This window comes from Perognathus longimembris, chromosome 15 (genome assembly GCF_023159225.1).
Source record: "Perognathus longimembris pacificus isolate PPM17 chromosome 15, ASM2315922v1, whole genome shotgun sequence".
Classification (NCBI taxonomy): domain Eukaryota; kingdom Metazoa; phylum Chordata; class Mammalia; order Rodentia; family Heteromyidae; genus Perognathus; species Perognathus longimembris.
In genome coordinates, this window is record NC_063175.1 from 31615296 (window position 1) to 31635576 (window position 20281).

General features: G+C 45.8%; 1 protein-coding gene across 26 annotated transcripts in view; it reads right to left on the reverse strand.

The window, feature by feature from the left end:
* The window catches only part of Celf4 (CUGBP Elav-like family member 4), a 274483-nt gene extending 254569 nt beyond the window's left edge, over positions 1-19914 (reverse strand). For all 26 annotated transcript variants that reach the window (XM_048363403.1, XM_048363398.1, XM_048363380.1 and 23 more), the window contains exon 1: positions 19629-19914. In XM_048363403.1, coding sequence (XP_048219360.1) covers positions 19629-19914 — 286 coding nt within the window. The remainder of the gene's footprint in view (positions 1-19628) is intronic.
* Positions 19915-20281: the final 367 nt, after the last annotated feature.

Here is a 20281-nt window from a genome sequence, read left to right on the forward strand (position 1 = left end):
GCCAGGGCCCAGAAAGTTAGGGGACACAGAGAGCTGTCCAGCTTTGAGGCAGGAAGAAGCCACACATACTAATAACCTGGACTGAAAGGTGAGCATAAGGCTCGGGGGACCAGGTGACTTGAGATATAGGAAAACCTCTGAGGTTGTTATCCAACTGCACATTCCCTGGCTCCTATCCTCAGGGAATTCAAAGGTCTAGGGCTAAGGCTACGGCCTTCATTTCCACCAGACTCCCCGGAGATTCTGATGCGGACTCCAGGGAAGGCTGAGGAAGGCAGGTGATTCCAGCTTCAGGAAGACAAGCAGGCTCTCCTTAAGTGTGCTGTATGTCTGAGACCAACCTGCAGATGAACCAGAGCTCAGATGAAAACCTTGGGTCTGAGGACAAAGTAGTGTCCTCATGGCCAAAACAATGGGGTCTCTAGAGTGGATAAAGGGATTGCTAGGTTTGTGAGTGAGATTCCAAAACCGATGAACAGGGAAGACCTCAAAGAGCACCTGAGTTCATGCAGGTGACAGAGGTGGGCTGGTCAGGCTTGGGAGGGCATTCCCACAGGTAGATCCAGCATGGAGGGGCTGAGAGATGAGGCAAAGGAACACGGCACCTGTAGCTTGGCTCAGAGGCAATATCTGGACAGAAGAAGAGACCCAGGAGAGGCAGAGATGTGTTTGACCCCAAAGCATTGTCTGGGCTACACCCTGGCCCTCCTGGGCACTGTCCTTCCCTCAAGATATGCTGCTTTCAAGTGCAGCCTCTGGCCTCACTGATCTGGTCTGAGTACCATCTGCTCTGGCCCAGATGGAGGCGGTGGAGTAGGGAGGGTTCTCTTTTTCCCTGTAGCTGCCTTCTCTCGATCTGTCTTTCTTACACCTCCCCCCCCCCCCTGTGACTGTGGTTGACTCGATAGGGATCTGGACCCTCAGGGCTACCTTCTTGGATGTCAACCCTCTCTTCTTCCGGTTGCCCAGGGAATGTGTGGGCAGAGTGTGAGAAAATGCCACAGATGGCCCAGCCGTGCAACCAGGAAAGCAGCAAGGTCTCTGGAGGATACTGTCGACTTCACATTCCCAATTAGGCTGTCCACAACCATTTATGTGCAGAACCCTTCTTCCTCCCATACTTTCCCCATAATCCTCCCTACATCCTGGCCAGAGGCCGCCCAAAAGACACCCACACTCACATACACTTGCAGAGAACTGCAGGAGTGCCCACCCAGTGAGCTGGATTCATCTTTTCTGTTTTTTTTTTTTTAACATGCACTTGGTAGAAACTGTAGTCATAGACGTACACACAATCTGTCACTAAAAATTGGCCCAGCTGAGCCGGCACAGCCCACACACGCCTGCATAAACTCAGCATGTATGAGTGCACACGTCCACACCTCTCCTTGCCTGGGTCTCACAGGCTGAGACTGGCGTGCACTCATATGGAGGTGGCAGGCATGTGTGCACGTACATACTGATACTGCATACCTACCCATGAGGTGTGCACACACACACATGCAACCAACACACATGCATGTACGTATATACAAACACAAAGTTCTCACTGCAGCCTCAGTGAGTGTCTCTAGTTCTTGGAGTTCTGCTCAGACCCAGAGCTTCAGGATGGGGCCAGTGGTGGTCTCGGCATAATATATTCTTGGTCCTAGAGTTGGGAAAGAAAGGATGAGGGGCTTCTGCCAGGTAGCAAGGCCCCAGCATGAGGGAGCTTGTCATCCTTGGAGAAATGTAGGAAATATTCTGTATCTCCCTTTCTCTTTCCAACACCAGGGCAGAAAAAAACACAACACTGCTCTTTCATGTCCAAGACATGTGACACCTATATATACATGTGTATGTACTCAACACACTGGACACCACGTAGATGCAAAGCCTAAGGACACAACACGTATCTTCCATCCAGGATGACTCTGGAAGACACATTCCAGCCTCAAAAATCAGGGCACTCCAAGCTTTACTGTGTAGTCATCTGCAGTGTGCCCACGTAGAGCTGAGAAACCTGTTCACTAGCTCCATGGCAGCCATCGTATCTCCTGTCCAGCATACAGCTCAAGTTCATTGTTAAAGCAAGGTGGCTCCTTCTCCCTGAGAAATCTTCAACCTGCAAATAGGCTGCTTGCCTACCCATCAGGTGGGAAAAAACATAGTGAACTCAGTCTCAGATACTCAGGAGCTTATTTTAAAGAAAATAAAACCAAAAGTTTCCTCTTCTCCAGTGAACTCCTTGCCGTTGTTAACCCTTTACTTTGTGTGTATGCACATGTGCACGTGTGCACATGTCTGTGTGTGTGTGTGTGTGTGTGTGTGCGTGTATATGTGTTCTTTCACCATAGCCAAACAAAGCCACTTTTTCTGGTGTTGCCTAAGGCCACACAGGACTAACAAGAGCCCCACAGGCTGAGATCAGGCCAAGCCAGAGGAATGGGTAGGCAAACTCATTCTACTATTAGAGCCACAGCAAGAGAAAACCTGAGCTAGCCTCTAGGAAAAGCTCTGTCTGTGGTCCTTCCCTCTCTTCCTTTCTTAGTTATCATGTCTTGGAAGATGCTCTTCAACTAACAGGCTTCACCTTAACTAGCAGAGATCTGACTGTGGCCAGTTCATTGGCCTGGTTGGCCTCCAGTAGGCCTGCCCCAAAGCTCTCCAGGATCTGCCTTTGGTCTTGGTCAAATAAGGAGAATTTTGGCTGGGATCCCACTGATTGACGCAGTAGGGAGATTGCAGTGAGAGCTTTCAGAGTAGGCCTTCTGTATATTAGTTGATTCCTAATGAGGATTTAGCCTTAGCTTTTATGATGTCCCTTGGTATATGCAGAGAGAGAGCTTTTGCCCTCTGGCTTGGACTGAAAGGTGAGCTGAGTGGATTTCTTTGCTTCTACCTCCTCACTGTACTGGGTCCTTGTCATTTCTTCTCCAAACCAGCTGGATTCATTTCTACTAAACATGTAGGTGGATCAATTGTGTCTATGGTCTTGTGCTTAATTAAGCTTTGTCATTAAAGAGGGGTGTGTATGCGTGACAATATTCTCTTTTGTCTCTGTGTATCTCTTTTTGTCTTCATATGTGCTGTGTGTGTCAGGATATATGTCAAGGTGTTTATGAGTGTAGTTACCACTTTTAAGTGGTTGTATGCTTGATTCTTTGGGTGTCTATAGAAATGTCCATATTTGATTGTGTTCCTACATGTATCTGTATTTATTTGCAAGTAAGTTTATATGGTTGCATGTAACTTTCACGTGTGTATGCATATCTAAATGTGCATTTGTCTGGGAGTGTTGTCTCTGTGTGCATGTGAATGTGTACACATCCCTCTCTGTGTGTTCATGTTTTCAGATCCTCTACACAAGGCACTAGGAAATGATTTCAGAAAGCCCTGGCTGGAAACATCACAGGGTTTCAGTTTCCCCGACTGCAAAATGAAGGCGATGAACAGACGACCTTTTTACTTTCTTCCATAAAGGGAGTGTGCAGAGAAATGTGGTGGGCTTGAGAAAGTAATAGATCTGGGCACGTGAAACTCTGTCACGTTTCTGCTTTCAGAGCTACCCATTTCCTCAGTGTTCCTCGGATATCGTTCCTGAGTGATATCTCAGATATTATGGGGAGGGTATCTCTGTTGAAGTTTTGCCATGAGGATGTGATGAGATAAAACAGGCAAGAGGCTGCATGTGTGCCACACAGTAGGTGCATGATGAATATTCTTTTCTGTCTACCCTTGAGCTCCCATGTCTTCCCTGTGCCTTGCATCTGGAGTACTGTCAGAACCACTCAGTGATCTGGTAGAGACACTGGCCCTTAAAAAACCATGATGTTCATGGTGCATTTTCCTTTCTTATTCAATCCCTACAATGACCCTAAGAGGTAGGTTCAATGGGCTGCAGTTTGGGGAGAGGAGAAACTGAGGCCATAGATGAGAAAGGGACTGGATCCTAGAGGTGCCAGTTGTAGGGTGGGACAAGAATAGAAGCAGGCAGTACCCACTGTATCAGGGCAGAATGAATACTCTGCCAGGAAGAGCTGGAGGAGCTGCTTTTGCAAATGCCTATGGGTCACTCACAGACCTGTCTGTGATTGCCTACTCCGCAGTGGATAGGGCTAGGGACATCAGATTCATTAGCCTCATCTCCACTCCCTTTCCACCCAAAAAAAAAAAAAAACAACAAGATTTGACCCTAAGTGATATGTGCTAGTTTCTCCAAATCCAAATTACTACAGACCAGTATCCCCTGGACCCCCAGAAAGCAGGGGAGAGGAGAGACTCATGTTACTAAAGGAGCTTTGTCTCCCAAGATGCTTTGGAGAAGGGGGGGCACTCATTACACACTTACCTTAGGCAGGTTTGTGTGCAAAAGGACCTGGTCCTTAAGAGAAGGGAGACATTAGGCTGTAGGAACAGCCTGCCTGGTCAGCCATCTGCCTGTGCTACTCATTTCACTCAGGCCCCTGTCCCTGCCTCACAAGCACACATCCCAAACCTGAGCTGCCTAAATCCTGGCAAGCTCTGACCGAGCAATAAATTTCCTTTGTCATTCTTTTTGCATTTTTCCTTATAAAAACGGTATCAACTATACGTGGCGGTGATGGGGCTAACAAGAAGTTAAGATACAAGAAAGTACTTTACAGGTTAAAATGCTACATAAATGGAAGGCAAACGATAATATAAATGAATCACATAATATCTATCACACAGTACAAAAGATGCATTTCACCATTAAGCAATGAAAGTACTTTTGTACATAGATTATATGTGTACAGTAGAACATAGGACTTCATTTGTATTTTATTGTGTATTTTGCAATCCATGGGATTATATAATATCATAGAGAAAAGTAGAACCAAAATCAGTCGACATTAGACTATTTTGGCATTCAAAACGCAGGCCCCAGATTTGTGATTTTTAACAGCTGAAGCTGAGAGGAAGAAAACTAAAAATACTAATGGGGAAGATATCTCCATGGGCCAGCAATTTGGCCCACCAGGGGTGTACTTGTGTGTGTGTGTGTGTGTGTGTGTGTGTGTGTGTGTGTGTGTGTGTGTGTGGTATATAGGAAGAGGGGGACCTGTGGGAAGACAGAAACCCCAGGGCACAGCAGAAGGAAAGCCTTCTCAGGAGGTGGTAGAGGAGCTGGGCTTGCCAGTGATTGTTCCTACTATTTATGAAGCCAGATGAGGAGCTATAGGGCTTGCGGTGGCCTCTGTGTCTGCTGATTAGCTGGCGATTATATTGATGATGTAATAAAAATTCACTTTGTCTATTAAGTTTCACCAGGACAATCAGGGAGAGATTAGATAAAAATCAGGGGGAATGAATGATAGAACAGTGGAGCAAAGCCATGAGTTTCATTTGTGACGATCCTTGCCTCTATCCTTTTGACTGCCCCAATGGGGCATGAATGAAGAAGCCCCCCCATCCCAGCACCCAGGCAAAGCTGGGCTAGAAACTTTTTTTCTGATCAAGACTGCAATTTGGGAAGGGAGTTGATGTCCTAGATACGACGTTGATTTAAGTTTACGGACCATGTACATGGCCACCAGACCTGCTGAGAGACAAAGTGCTGAGCCTGGGGTCTCTGTGTTGCACAGGGTGGCAGGTGAAACTACACGGAAAATGCAGCCCTAGGCTAGATAGGTCTGTGCTGCCTATAGGCCTCCCTATTTTACAGTGTCGCCCTTTTCCTCTGTCTATGTTGAAAGTACTTCCCCTGACCCCAGTTTAGAGATATTTCTTTGGGGAAGGCTTAGGCTCTGAAAGGTCTTTAGAAGGCATGCATTACAGGCAGCTCTAGTTAACACATTAATGTCCATGAGTTGTCAGGGAGGACATCTGCCCAGTTTGATTGAATCAGAAAGAAGCTGGACTTTGAAAGGATAGTAAAGAAATACCCCTGACTGGTACTCATTGCTTGACAGCTTAGAGTATTGACTAAAAGGTCTAGGTCTTGGGGGTTTGAAACATGGGGTTTGGTGGTAGTAAGGGAGTGTTGGGAAGTGATGGTCTGGGAGCTGGGAAGGCACTGGGGTGGCCATCATTAGTGATTTCCACACTCCCAAAGGGAGCTGATTCCTGAAGTTATTCCAGCTCTATGACTAGACAAGTTCTGGTCTTCCCTGAGAAATTTCAGGATCAGAAAATTGTTAGGGTTAAAGTGTGTGGCAAGACTAGAAGAGGAAAGTCTCTCTTTCCTTTACAGAACTGACCTTAAAGGTCAGGTTTTCCTTTAAGATAGGAGTGACATCCTACTGATTTCCTGTAGCTCAGAGACTGCCCAGGGCCCCTTGGCACTTTTGCCCAAGTATGCTGTTCACACTGGTGGCAGTGCTTCCTAGGACCTGCTACAATTCCTCCATCTGTAAAAACAGGCTCACCCCAAGAAATTGTGTCCCCTGGCTTCATCCCCACTGTCTGGCTGCCATCCAGCTACTCTTGAGCTGGGGGCAGATATGGAAGAAGGGCAGAGGGTGAGGGAGCAGTGCAACCCCAGAGCCTCTTGGTAGATTGCTGGGGACGTTCATCTGAGTGTGCCTGCAGGGGAATGCTGGACGCCTGCTCGGTGACAGGGAGCAAGGCCGCAGTTTAAATATTCCATGAGTAATTTCTCAATACAAGTGGGCTGCAGTTGGGACAGCTGAAGGACACTGCAGCCCCAAAGCAGGTGAGGAGTGAGGACAGTCCTGACAGGTTGTGTGTATGTCATTGGCTTCCTTGGAAGCATCGGGACCCCACCTATCCACTCTTTCAGCCCATTATTCCCCAGTCAGTGGGTGGTAGTGGCTCTAGATTTATTTCCCTTTGTCCCCCAGCCTGAGCATGAGACTTCATTGCAGCGGGACAAAAACCAAAACACAATGGAACAAAAGAAAACTCAGACATGCCAGCTCTCCAGACTTCCGGCTTTGCCCTGCTACCTCCCTCCAGCTTCTAGCTTGGGATTTTTCTGTCCCTCTCTACTTGGTGACTCAATACCAAGCCCCACCAGTACTCCTACCTGAGAACTCATTCCTGGGGCTTCTCACATTCCCCACACAGGACATTTGCTCCATTTATGTTTGTGAGGTGGTCTCTTTCTGATCTGTCATACGCAATGTTATGTTGTGGTAGTGAGAGCCGGGTTCCAACTTCTGAGGTCAGGGTCTGATTTTCAGGGAAATGGACTTGACATGAATTTGCAATTATATTCCAGTGGAAAGACGAGAAATTAGTTTCCTCATTGTCCTCTTCTGCTTTGTAGAAGCTTGCCTCTGCACCACAGCGCTAAGTGTGAGGAGGGTCAGCAGCGTCTCAGAGGCTAGCTGCAGCTGCGTCAGTAACACCTTTCTTACCTAGCAAGTGCCTCCTCTAACCCTGCTGGCCTGGGGGATGCTGTGCTCCTGGATGCCCGGCCTCCGTTGTGACCAGCTCTCCTAAATCACTGGCTCAGCCGAGACAAGGTCAGAACATTTGGAGTTAATGTTTTGCAGGGAAACTTGAGAAACTAAGGAGAGACAAACCAAGGCCTTGGAGGTGGCACGAGGCCCACAGAGGGTGTTATACTGGCAGGAGAACTTGCTTCCCCAGGTTCTAGCTGGGTGGGTGACACAGCCTTTGTGTTTGACCCTTCTTGCTTGGCTCCCCACTTGTCTTAGCTGGGGTCCCTGAGGCGGCGGGGTGTGGAACTGATCTGCCCTTTGGAAGAACAGACATTCAAAGGTGTCCTTTGTGACCAGTCTGCCCATTGGTCACATTGCAGCTTATCCACACACATTCTCCCCTAAACACCGAGACACCCTGGGTTATCTTTAGTGCTTCTTTTCTCCCCTGGGGACCCAGCTTAGTTGCCCCGATGCCTCTCCCTTCCCATTTCTTATTCCAGGGGATGTCCAAACTTGCCTAATGTGATTTCAAAAGCATTTACTGTGAAATAATGTTCAACATTTGCTTATTGAAATAGCCATAGGACAATGTGGGGAAGGGATGTTTTTCAATAAAATGGTTTTTAAGAATTGAAAAAGAAAACAAAGAGGAATAAGTCCTGCCTAGTGTGTCTCTCATTCTGATGAACAGGACTTCAGGGGCCAGGCTGGGCCCTCAGTTGGACCTGGCTAGTGGATGTGCCAATTGATCACTAATTGATTGGCTCTGGGCCCAAGCCTATCCATTTCATCAGTGTGTAGCCCCTGTCTGTGTGCCTTATGTGGGGGCATCTGGAGATTGCTTTGCCAAAGTTGAGCAAGGAATCATTTGGAGTTAGGCTATGTTATGCCTTAAGTATGGGAAAGATTCAGGTGCTTCCTCTAGCCTATAAAACCACCCTAACTTATGGCATTACCAATAAAACCATACTAAAACAATAGTTTATAATTATTCATTTCTGACATGAAACAAAACTCATATCAGTACAGGAACTACAACACTGTGGATTTTTCTACTACGTGTGTCCCTGTTTTGCTGGTCCCTCAGACCTGGGCCTGCCTGACTTGTCAAATGAGGAAGTGGTCCAAGGTCTCATGTCACAGGATGCTGTCAGCATGAGAGGCGATCTTTCCTCACTTGGTAGGAGCGGGGTGCAGGGGACATTTTCCTGTACCTCCCTGGCTGTACAGCCATGGGCTGCGGCAAGGCAAGACAGGCAGGCAGGCCAGCCGCTGGGCGCTTTGGTTACAGGGGCCCGCGGCCTCGCAGCGCAAGTTCTTCCTCTGACCATCAGAGGGCAGGCAACAGCCAGAGGAAAGAGAAGAGCCCTCCCCTCCCCCATACAGTTTGGGGGCTCTCCCCCACAGTCTGAAAGGGTCTAAAGCAGTAGTCACACCTCTGTGCTCCTGGCAGCTCTCCCTGGAACTTCTTAGAGCAAGGCATTGTGGCTGAGGGACAGACAGGGCTGCTTTGTGGCTGAGGACCACTGAACTCTAATGACAGGAGCCATCCTCCCCATACATGCTAAGAGGCTCCTTGGGGGGAGGAGGAAGGGAGGGGGGAAGGGAGTCCCAAGCTCTGGGAACTGGCCAGGAAGTTTGGGGTGTAAGATCCTGGATGGAATCCTTCAGGGTTCAAATAGCCAAAGGCTGGACCTTTGTGGCCCAGGGGTAGGGGGGTAAGGAGCATCTTCTGGTGCCTGAACCCTTTCTTATGGGAAGGAAGCATCTTCCCCCAGAGGCCCCACATCTTCTCCCAGACACAGGCACCATTTCTTTGCCCTTCTTAACAATTGAAGGCATCTTCCCCAGCTCTTCTGCAGCTTCTCTCTTACTCATCATTGCCACACCATGAGCCCGCTCTCTAAACTCCCTCCAAGCTGCCTTGTCAACTCTGGGAAGAGAGATGAAATGATCAAAAGCCCTACTCCTGGAAACAACCCTCCCCCCCCGCCCCATTCCATCTTTCATTCAGAGGAGCCCTAGGTACAGGGGTTTTCTCCTTTTCTGTCCTTCACTTCTAGGTATTACCCAATGATTGCTAAGGAGAGCCCAGATACATCCTGAACCAGAGCTTCAGTGGTCAAGGAATGAGGGCACTGGGCATTCCTTCAGGGATTTCCAAGGTCAAGAAAGTAGGGACTTCTTTTTCCTTTTTCCTCACTCTTCAGTGAGAAGTAGCTATATGAAGTCTAGTCTTCCACACTCCCAGCAAAGAGGAAAGGATGCAACCTGAGCCTCTGGTCCCCAAGGACTCAATCAAAGTGATTGATCTGATTGTTTGCCTTTTCTCCTGGGCTACTCCAAGCTACAGAGTGCACCCAGTCATCTCTCAGGGCCAATATCCCACCACATGAATGAATATTGCTTCAGCCTGTCCTCATTCCCTTGGAGAAAGACCTCTTCACACAGTAGAACCTAGGATGCTCCATGCCTCATCTGATGAGACCAGGCCAAGCCAAATATTGATTTGACAGAAAGATATGGATATGTTGGATGGATAATGGTTAGGGGATCTGATTTCTTTCTTTTCCTGTTCAGAGAACACCTCTCCTCCATCTCACCCTGCTGGAAAGCAGAGGCCGAATGAGGGACAGTGTTCTCATTCGGTCACCCAGAAATGACTGTATTCCTGTTTCCTCCCAGGAGTTTGTGAAGCCCCCAGGGAAAAAGTCCCCCCTTCTACCACACAAGCACTACCAACATCTTCACCTCCCTATGTATTCTTAGAACCAGTCAATATGATTAATTTTACATGGGCATAATTTCCAGCTATCGCTGTAGAGTCCTCCCAGCCTCACCTATCAACAGCGACATAATACAGTTTCTGGTTATATTGGTCAACCAAGATATTGATATTATTTAATAATGGATATCTATATGCTGACCTTTGTCCACACAACTGAATCACTTTGGGCTGGCTGTCAAATTTCTTTAAAAGGTATTGATAAGCCCATTACTGGAAAGACATGTGCAATCTTAGGTGCGTGACTTTCACTCATCTGTGAAAAGCTACCTGTGTTGGGTGAGCTGGTGTGGGTGGAACAGTGTGCAAGAGAACACTTGTGTATAACTGCCTGTGTGGTGAGTATATGTGTGCATGTAAAGGTATCTGTGTGTGTGAGTTTGTTTTAAACCACGGCTCTTTTAGAGCTGATCAAATAGTCAATTAGAGCATTATAGGGAGGTAGCAGAATCAGAGAATTCCTACAAATACACTGTGATGTAGTGTTTGATCTTTGGATGCCTCTTGTCTCCTAGGACTTGTGAGAGGAGGCTTGGCTTTATAAGGATATTATTAGGTTGATGCCTCATTCTCTCAATTTACCTGTCAGGGAAGAGACGGCATTCACTGGGAGCTATATGGCCTGAAGCAGCCACTGGAAGGTGCACTGAAGGCCATGTAGCAGTCTGGACTTTGAGGGCATGTTACTTTCAGCCACAGTTTATCTGTAAACTGGCAGAAATTCCTCTGGCTGTATTTTCTTAAGGCCAGAAGAAGGGAAGTCGACTCAGCTCAGCCTCTCAACACTCTCAACGCTGAAATGAATTCCTGACATGCACTCCTGGCCCTATGGATTACTTGTTGAGGTGTGGCCTGCAGTCTCTTAGAAGGAAATAGTTTTGTGGCATTCTGTGGCAGCAGGCATGCTTTGTATGCTTGTGTGTTGGTGCACACAAGGTCTCATTGCTGTGAATCTGTTGCAACTGTGCTTCCGACCTGCATGGACAGTGGTGTCAGAGACTGTACCTCTATCAACTTGATCTACAGTGATCTCTATTAAGACTCAGACATGCTCGCTTGTTAGGGGTGCCCCTTCATTCGTCCCTGTGAAGAGAAGCGGGTAGCTGGAGAGATCTTTGGGATCCTCAGACATAGTGTATGAATAAACCAGACATGGATTAATTAGGTGTGACTGCATCATTAAATTAGAATAATGAACAAACAGCCACGTATGGCATTCAAATCTGCCTAGAATGACTCCAAGGGCTGCTTTCAAATAAGTCACCTGTCAGTTTGTAGGTTTGGGGGACTCTGGAGTATGAGGATCCCATTGTACCTTGTAAAGTGTGTTTTCTAGGCACCATGTACCCCAGGTGAGAATTGTCCTTCTGTGGGCACCCAGCTTCCACAAGTAAATCCAAACAATGCCTTGGTTCGATACAGCATCATCTATGCACGCTTCAGCTGTGCACATTTCTCAGTGTGAAATACGGCAGTGGCACAGGTGCTCGAGAGGCGGGAGGGAGAAGTTAAGAGGCGTGGGCAGCGGATAGGAAATGTATCGATCCCATAATATTTATGTGGATGTGCATAGTTGCTTGTGCAGGTACACACACACACACACACACACACACATTCTTCCATGAATCCCATTTCCATACACTCTTTTTTTTTTTCCCTCCTACCAATACACTTGCCATTAGTCAGAAAGATTTGAAGGTGAACCGAGTCTTAGTTGTGTAATTTTAGGAACAGCTGCTGAAAGGCAGCCCCTAGCCCTGGGCAGATAGCACTGCACATACTAGGGCAGAGCGGCTGTGCAGAAAAAACTGTTTATCTTTAACAAAGAAGAGGAAGTGAACCACTATGAGGAGAGAAACTGAGAAACTTGCTGGCCTCACGGGGCCAGCTGTGGGATAACCTAATACATCTGGGGCTTTGTTAGTAAGATCTGTTAAGAATCTAGAAACCTTTGATCTGTAGGCACTCTTTAACAAAGGTGATAATTAATTAAAGCACAGTGTATTGCAGTAAAGTAACAGCGCGGTCAGTTTATGCGCTGTCCAGAGCTGGGCTTCGGAATTCTCTGTCAATTAAACTCTTGTGGGAGACCAGCTCATTATCAGTTTTGTTTTCCTCTGAGTTTGATCAATATTTTTGGCTGCTCTGTCCTCACAGAACCAGGACTCTGTCTCCAGGAGGGCACCCATTTATTTACATCTTGCATTTGGTCGCATAGGATTTGTTTCCAAGCTGAGCTGCTGAGAATTGCTCTGAGAGTCTCAATCAGTTCATGCTGGAGGGGAGATACAAGACAGGATAAGAGAAATCAAATGTGGAGCAAGTAGAAGGAGAAAAATCTGGGAAATGTAGAATTCTGAAAACATTCCTTTTTACTTGTAAGGGGCTCAGAACTGGGGAGATTGCTCACGGGCTCCCAACTGGCATTCTTGTTGGTACCAGTGGGCAGAACTGTCGCTTGAGTTTTACACCTGCTCAGGGGCCTTTGAGAACTTGGAATGAAAGTACATTGACTCAGGAAATTCCTCTGCTGCCTTTTCTACCCTTTTAGTTATCTTTTTGCCATAGCATCTTTAACAGCACCTCTACATGGGAACATGGAACACTTACCTCCTTCTTCAGACCCCCACTTTGAATTTTGGAAGGCTGCATCTTCAGTGGCAGGAGAAGGAAAAGAGGGAGAAGAAGAATGGTAGATGATAAAAAGGCTATGGCTAAATTGTAAGAAGGGCTCTCTTCCAGTCCCGTAAGCTATTTGGATAGGATAGGATGCTTTCTGTGATAGTTGGAGAGGTGCATTTAAAGGACTTAGAAAAGGCAAAAGTAAAGGGAATAAATGTGTAAATGTGTTTTCTTGTTATGAAGAGCTATAAAGGAAGGCAACTGGATGACTGCCACACCCTGCTTGCATTTAGGGAAAATGCAGCCCAGCACTGCTCAGATGGCCTATCACAGAGTTTGTCAAGTCGTGTGTGTGTGTGTGTGTGTGTGTGTGTGTGTGTGTGTGCCCATGCACATATGCAAACACTACACAAAGAAAGTAGACTGATATACCAGGGGCCAGTGAGTGTGCTAGGGAAGCAGGGGCTGGTGACAATTAGCCCTGCAGAGAGCTGGGCTCGGTGGCTGTCTATTCAGATTCCAGATGGAAGAACATTTCTAAAATGAGTCAATGGGTGAACAGAAGCAGGACAGACTTCAAAGGGTGCTGGGTGGGGGATGATGATGGGGTTCTCTCCCAAACATGGACTTCTGGGTAAGAACATTGGATAGATAAAAAGAACACACCTCCACACTGGATCTTGGATCATTGACAAATCCACGCCACAAGCTTTGAGGCAGAGGATGTATGTAATAGAACAGCATCCTTCTAAATTCTCTTCTTTCCTCTATCATCCTTTTCCCTGATTTTGGATATGGCTTTGTGCTCCAAAGTGCTAGCATTTGTCATCTTTTCCTGTGCACACTTGTATATATATGCACACACTCACACCAACACCCACTCAGGCTGCAGCATCTTCCTTCTCCCCATCCCCTGGCACCCACAGATATGCTTGTTTTCACACCCTCTAGCTCTTCTCTCAGCATGTCACATGGGATTTCCCATCCAACTTCAGAATCTGCTGCAGTCTTAGCCACTGTCAAACAGTACCCCCTAGCTTCTAGCTGACATTTTGACCCTGTAACATTCAGTTTTGTCCCCTCCCCCCACCTTCAATCTCCTTTTCCTCTGCAGACTGTCCACTCGAAATCTTTTCCACCTGAGATACCTCCAGGGTCAGTTTCAAAACTGTCACCTGATGATGTCAAAGGTGCCAAGTTTACAATGTTTTTCCCTAATTCATCTCAGGCAAACTAGAGGCTGACTTTTTGTTTTTTAATCAACCAATGAGATGGTGTTTGAACTCAAACATCAGTCAGATGACGCTTTTCCATCCTGGTACATATGGTATAATGATGGGGATAATGATGCCAATAATACTGATGGCAATGGCCATGACAAGTTGTCAAAGTGAGTTGAGATCACTGGGCATCAGGAATATACCTAGAATCCAGCTTTTTGTAAAGAATAAAATCTCTGAGAACTTTATAGTGGATCACCTGTGGGTATAACTATTGCATGATTGTTTTCAAACTACTCTTCCATTCAAGGAAAGTTTTTTGTGTTTTGTTTTGATTTTGAGAAGTCACAAACAACGAAGTTTAGTAGATGGATGATAGAAAAAGAGAAGTGGCTATTTTCAACCAAGGGGTTTCCTTTAATTCAAACGAGAATTCCCATTAAGGCAGATGGGGTAGGAATGAAAGTGTTAACATCTCTCCGTGAATTGCAGCAAAATCTAGGCCAGGCTGGTTTTTATATGTAAAGAGTACCATTAGTCATGCTTGTACATGTATGTATGTATGTGCACATATGAATGATAATTTATCTGTGTGTGTTCATTCTGGAAAAGTCCATATCAAAGATACGTGAAATTAGGCACACGCATCAAATAATTTGCTGTGTTTTAAATTAGCTAGTCATCCTAATAATTTTTTTATTTGCTTTTAAATAGGACACACCAACATCTGGAATCTGAAGGTTTTTAAATGGTGGCTGTTTCTTTGATATACACTAGCTGTGCGATCACTGCTACTGTTAATTTTCATTGGTAAAACTCCTTTTTAAAGTGTTTTTCTTGTTTTCTTATTCTGGATATTCTATTTTCTGTATCTCTGATAAGGAACAGGGAAAATTGTAAATGTGGAATGATTTATTCAGTTTCTTTCCCTGGACAGAACTGACTTTTATTTTTTGAAGTAATTAAAAAGAAGTTCATCTTAATTGAGCTGATGCCCAGGCTAATACTTCGGTTTTACTTTCTTGGACTCATTTGAAAACGGAAATCAGATAGAGCCTCACAGTTTTAATTTACCTATTTACATGGAGGAAAAAAAAAGAGCCATTTCGGCTAAGATCAAGGGGTGGAAATTTGATTATCTGAAAATTGTTGCATCTTACATGCAAATGTAAAAACACAATTTTATGAGGACAGTCACAAATCACTAAAATGTAATCATATCCTTTATTTTTCCAGCTTTCCCCAGTTATACCCCAAACCAGGAGGTTTCAAGCATTTTCTTCTCAGGTAGAGATAAAATGGGAGGTTGTGAAACTAATGGTGAGTTCATTTTGAAGAGATACCGTCTCTGTAGCTAAATCCATGGAAGGTTCCATTACTTTATCCCCACCCTCCTTCTACATGTGTGTGTGAGAAAGTATGAGGGGCTGATGTTCTTGCAGCTGTGGCTTCTGGGTGGGACTCCTTGCTCCAGGATGTCAGTGTAGATTTTCCTCCCTCCACGCAGCGAAGAAAATCTCAAAGTGAAATAGTTACCCAAGTGTAGATTTGTTCTGAACGGATAATAAGAGGGACTGTGGTAAAGACTTGCCTGTTTAGATTAAAATGCATCTCAGGCTCTAGGAACTAGCACACATCAGTAGTAAAGGCTGTTTAAACCTTTGGGGACAGCCCAATGTTTAGATTACATTAATTCATAAATATTATACTAAATACCACTTAAATTGGACTTAAATGACTTCAAAGATAATGCATTATAATATGGCTATCCAGAGAGCACTAGTCTTTATTTCTCCCAGTAACTCAGTCTTTGCTGCTTCCTATCCTGCTAGACAGGACCAAAGTTATGAATGGATTGTTAGTTTGTGTGTGATCCTGTGTGTGTGTGTGTGTGTGTGTGTGTATGTGTGTGTGTGTGTGTATGTGTATCTTCAGTCACTGATTGTATTTATTCTCCAGGAAATAAAAAGAAGAAAAGAGAAGTAAATTAAAAAAACAGAGACACACAGAGAGAAGAAGAAGTAACTAGTGGTGACCTGTTCGCTTTTCCAAGGAAGAAAAATTCTACAAAAAAGGGGCAAAATTGGCCTTCAGCTCATTTCTGCTGCTACCTGGGGAATTCGCCTCTCTCTTCTTTAATCAATAGTACAATGTCTTTCTCTTTGGAGCCTAGAAAAACAATCTTTCCCCAAGTGCTTTGAATGTAGAGAAAAGATTCCGAGTTAGCCGGAGAGTTTACATTACACTGGTTTTCTTCTTTGGGTGTTGTTTCCTTGAATTTTGATTTGGGGCTTTTTTTTGTCCTTTCTTTCTATGTCTAGCACCCAGATCCCCTTCCTTCCAATTGCTTGTTGGTGTACAGGGGGTAAATTTACCTGTACAGTAATTACTCCACTCCACAGCTGCTTTTTGCTGCTTTCCAGTCCAACAGCCTTTCTTGGGTATGGCTGGGTTTTCTCCACAACACCCACAACTCCCTCCTCCACAGACTCCCAATTTGACTGGAGTAATTGCCTTTTAAGGTGCACTCTACGCATGGCAGGTATTCCATTAACCCTTAGAACTCCTTCTTTCTTTAGTCACTTGAAATGGCAGGTGGCCAACAAACAGATACTCACCTGAAACCTCATGTATTTCTTTCTTTCCTTTTTTTTTTTTTTTACTGCCTTTTAGAAACCAATAACATACATATGCCCTCCACACTGGAGGCCAGTATCCTGTTATGTTTCTTAATTTTATTTCACTATGGTTCATTAGAAGTTGGAAATTCAAAAAGGGAAGAGCCAGAGCAACAAATATGCCCTGAAACCAGCCTTAACAAAGGCATGATTCTATCCCTAGCCTCATGTTGTCAATTTAGAGATGGGGAAAATATAGCAGCCAAATACAACCCCCATTCTTCAAGCCTCATCATGCTTTTTGACTCAACAGTAATTAATCAACAATAGCAAGCAAGTATTTTTTTAAGGTGGCCAGAGGCTTATTTTTTTTTTATCAGGATTAGCTAATAAATCAGGCTGCATTACTGAAGGAGGAGTTCAAACTCTACTACTAGACCCGAATAAAACAGCCCTCGGAGATGGTCTCATTTATTCAGCTCTCCAGGAGCTCCAGGCACTGTTAGGGACATTGTGGTTCAATTCTGACTCTAAAAATCAGAGGGATTGAGAAGCAGGAAGTTATTTTATTAAAGGAAAAAAATATATGCTTAGGCTATGAAGGGTGAACTGCGACAATGAGGTACCCAGCATGCCAGAACCAACGGGCCTGCCTGTCACTGACAGACAGTTTGGGAGAAGAATTATTTGGAAAATGAAGTTTTGCTTGTCCTAGGAATTCTGGCTAGACATATTTATATATACATATAGGTGCATGTATATAAATCTTCTCCATCTCTCTTATGGGAATGATTAAAATTCTACTTCTTTACTTTAATATAAGAAAGCCCAAATTACATTAGAATCAAAGTGATGATATCAGCAAGGGTTGTTGAAAAGAAACCAGGGAATAATGCTCAAGTTTATCTTCATTTGAAATAAAGAAGCAAATAAAGTGTTTCAATTGAGATTCCATAAGATGTCTAGCTCCCACAGATGCTTTTTGCCTCTAGTGGGTTATGATTTTTTTAGTTTGAAATCTTAAATTACCACCAAGAATAGACCATTAAAGTGGGCAAAGGCTCCCCCACCTATGCTGTTAATTTTTTATTATTACTATTTTAAAATCCAGGGACTTATTAGAATGACAAAGGCTTAGTGTGATCCTGGATCTGTTTCTAAGGAGCTTGATTGGAAAGAGAAAAACTACAAAGATAGGACTTCAGAGAGAGAGAGAGAGAGAGAGAGAGAGAGAGAGAGAGAGAGAGAGAGAGAGAAAGTGTTTCTTTCCTTTGAATGTTATTTCACAAGCTGCATCCCCATTCCACCTTTTCAATCTCTCTTCTGCACAGACAGACATTTTCTCCATATTGGATAAAGGTTGGTTTCTCTCTCCATTACAGCCCCCACCCTCACCCTACCCCCCAAAACCCAGTATATTTCCATTCTGCTGTGTTTTTGTGCTACTCAACATGCCATTAACTTTAAGATTTACTCCTCAGCAGGCAAGCTGGAAGATGCTAAAGCCAATAAAAACTGCTCTCTGGGACTCCAACTATGAAGAGTTTGGAGCTCTGTTTAGTATTCGGGTGGAGGGAGGGCTGGAGAAGGAGGGCGATTGTGGTAGTGAAAACCGCTGCTGCTTAGAGAGCCAGACAGTCCACGCTCTGCGCCTAATGTGCTGGAGGATCGGCTCCGTTCATAGCCCATTTGTGGCCAAGGATGAGGCTGCTTTCTATGAGGGGGTGGGAGTGTGTGTGCATTTTCATCTTTAAAACCACCAGCTCTAACACAGCATCTTGGGCAGCTTGCTACACTGTTTATTAAAAACAGAATGTCTATACACATCCCCTACAACTTCCTTAGCCCCATGCTCCTTCCCTGCCTGGCGATCAATCTCTCTCAGAAAGCATTTAACTTGCCCACACAGCTCCAGCACCGATTAATCCCCACCGCACATCCTATACATTACTGTTAGGGAGCAGAGCACTGGGCTAATTTCGTCACCCACCAGCCACCCACACACATTCTACAACTGAACACGTTTGGGGCTCTACCTTGAAGATAATAAAACAAGAAGAAAACAGGCAGGCTGCAGACAATTCCCATGACCACTTTCCTAAAAAGTTGTTAGGTTTTTTAATTCTTTCATTATTCTGTCTCCCCCTCCCCCAGATAAAGCTGTCTTCATGGTGAGTTTGGGATAAATTAAGGTACACTCTTCAAAATGCACATCTTGAATACACACACACACACACACACACATACACACACACACACATTTTCTCCAAAGCTCAGCTTTCCAGAAGGAAGGAGACCCAGGTTTCCCAGACCTCCAGACCTATACTCCAGCAAGGGTACGGCTGGTTCCTTGCTAATTCTTGCCTTAGGTTTTCTCACTCCTTTCAAACGTCCAAGCCATCCCCTTCACTTCTCCCACCACAAACCAGGTTACTGAAGCACACAGCTCGAAAGGGAGAGTTTACTGTTCAACAGAAAGCAAAATAAAAATATCTCTTTGAATTGGTCACTTCTCTCCCTTATAGACGGTTGCGCTCCCGCTACTCTGGCCCGGAGCAGAGGGCGAGGAGACCCATCTCTTGTAGTATTTTCAGCACCACGGCGGTGGACAGCACCCTCAGTCCCCGGCCGGCCGAGCGCTCACCAAGAGCCCGCCAGTCAGCGCTCAGCGTCCTGGGCTTGCCCGGTACAGCCGTCCCCATCCCAATCTTTCAAGTCACTGTACCCCGAAGCCTAAGCCCATTTCCACCTCCATTCGCTCTTTTCTTTCTCTTTATCTTCCGAGCTCCCTGCTGTCTCCCACGGCACCGTTTCTATCAGCTCTTAGCCCCCAAACCCAGCCTTGCCCCAGCGAACAGCTCCCCACGCACCCCAGCTCTGGTCTCCGCTGCCGGAGCGCCTCCCTCCTCGGCGCCCGCCCGCGGCTCCCTCTCGCCCCGTCTCCAGATCGTGAGCCGCCGGCTGGCGGGCCGGTCTGCCGCTCGCCCCGCTCTTTCTCCCCGGCAAAGTTGAGAGCGAAAGGTGCACTCACCTTTGTGCATGCCTGTGAACCTGTCCTTTAGAACCGTGAGCTCATAGATCTTGCCGAACTCCTCAAAGAGGGGCTTGAGGTCCTTCTCATCCAGGTTTCGGGGGATCTGCCCAATGAACAGCTTGATGGCATCGTGGTCCTTCATGGGAATGGTCGACGGGTTCCCCGGGCTGTGGCTTAATCCGTTCATGTGCCCAGCGCTGCCCGGGCTGCCGCCGAGCCCGTTGGTACTGAGGCTCGCGTTGTCAGCCTGTCCGTTTGCTAACGTGGCCATCTTTATATACATAGAGAAAATCTTCTTTCCTTTTATTCTTTCTCGCTCGCACTCTCTCGCTCCTCTCCCTCACTCGCTCGCTCGCGCTCACACACGCACACGCATACACACACTCGGGTTCTCTCCCCCTCGGTTTCTCTACACCTCGCTCTCCTCTCGTTCTATGCTCTCTCTCTCTCTCTCTCTCTCTCTCTCTCTCTCTCTCTCTCTCTCTCTCTCTCTCTCTCGCTCTCTCTCTCTCGCTCTCTCCTCTCGCTCTCTCCTCTCCCCTCCCTCCTCCTCCCTTTTCTCTCTCTTCCTCTCCCTCTCTCTCTCGGTCTGATCGGATTGTTTTGTTGTTTTTTCTTTCTTTCTTTTTCTTTTCTTTTTCTTTCTTTTT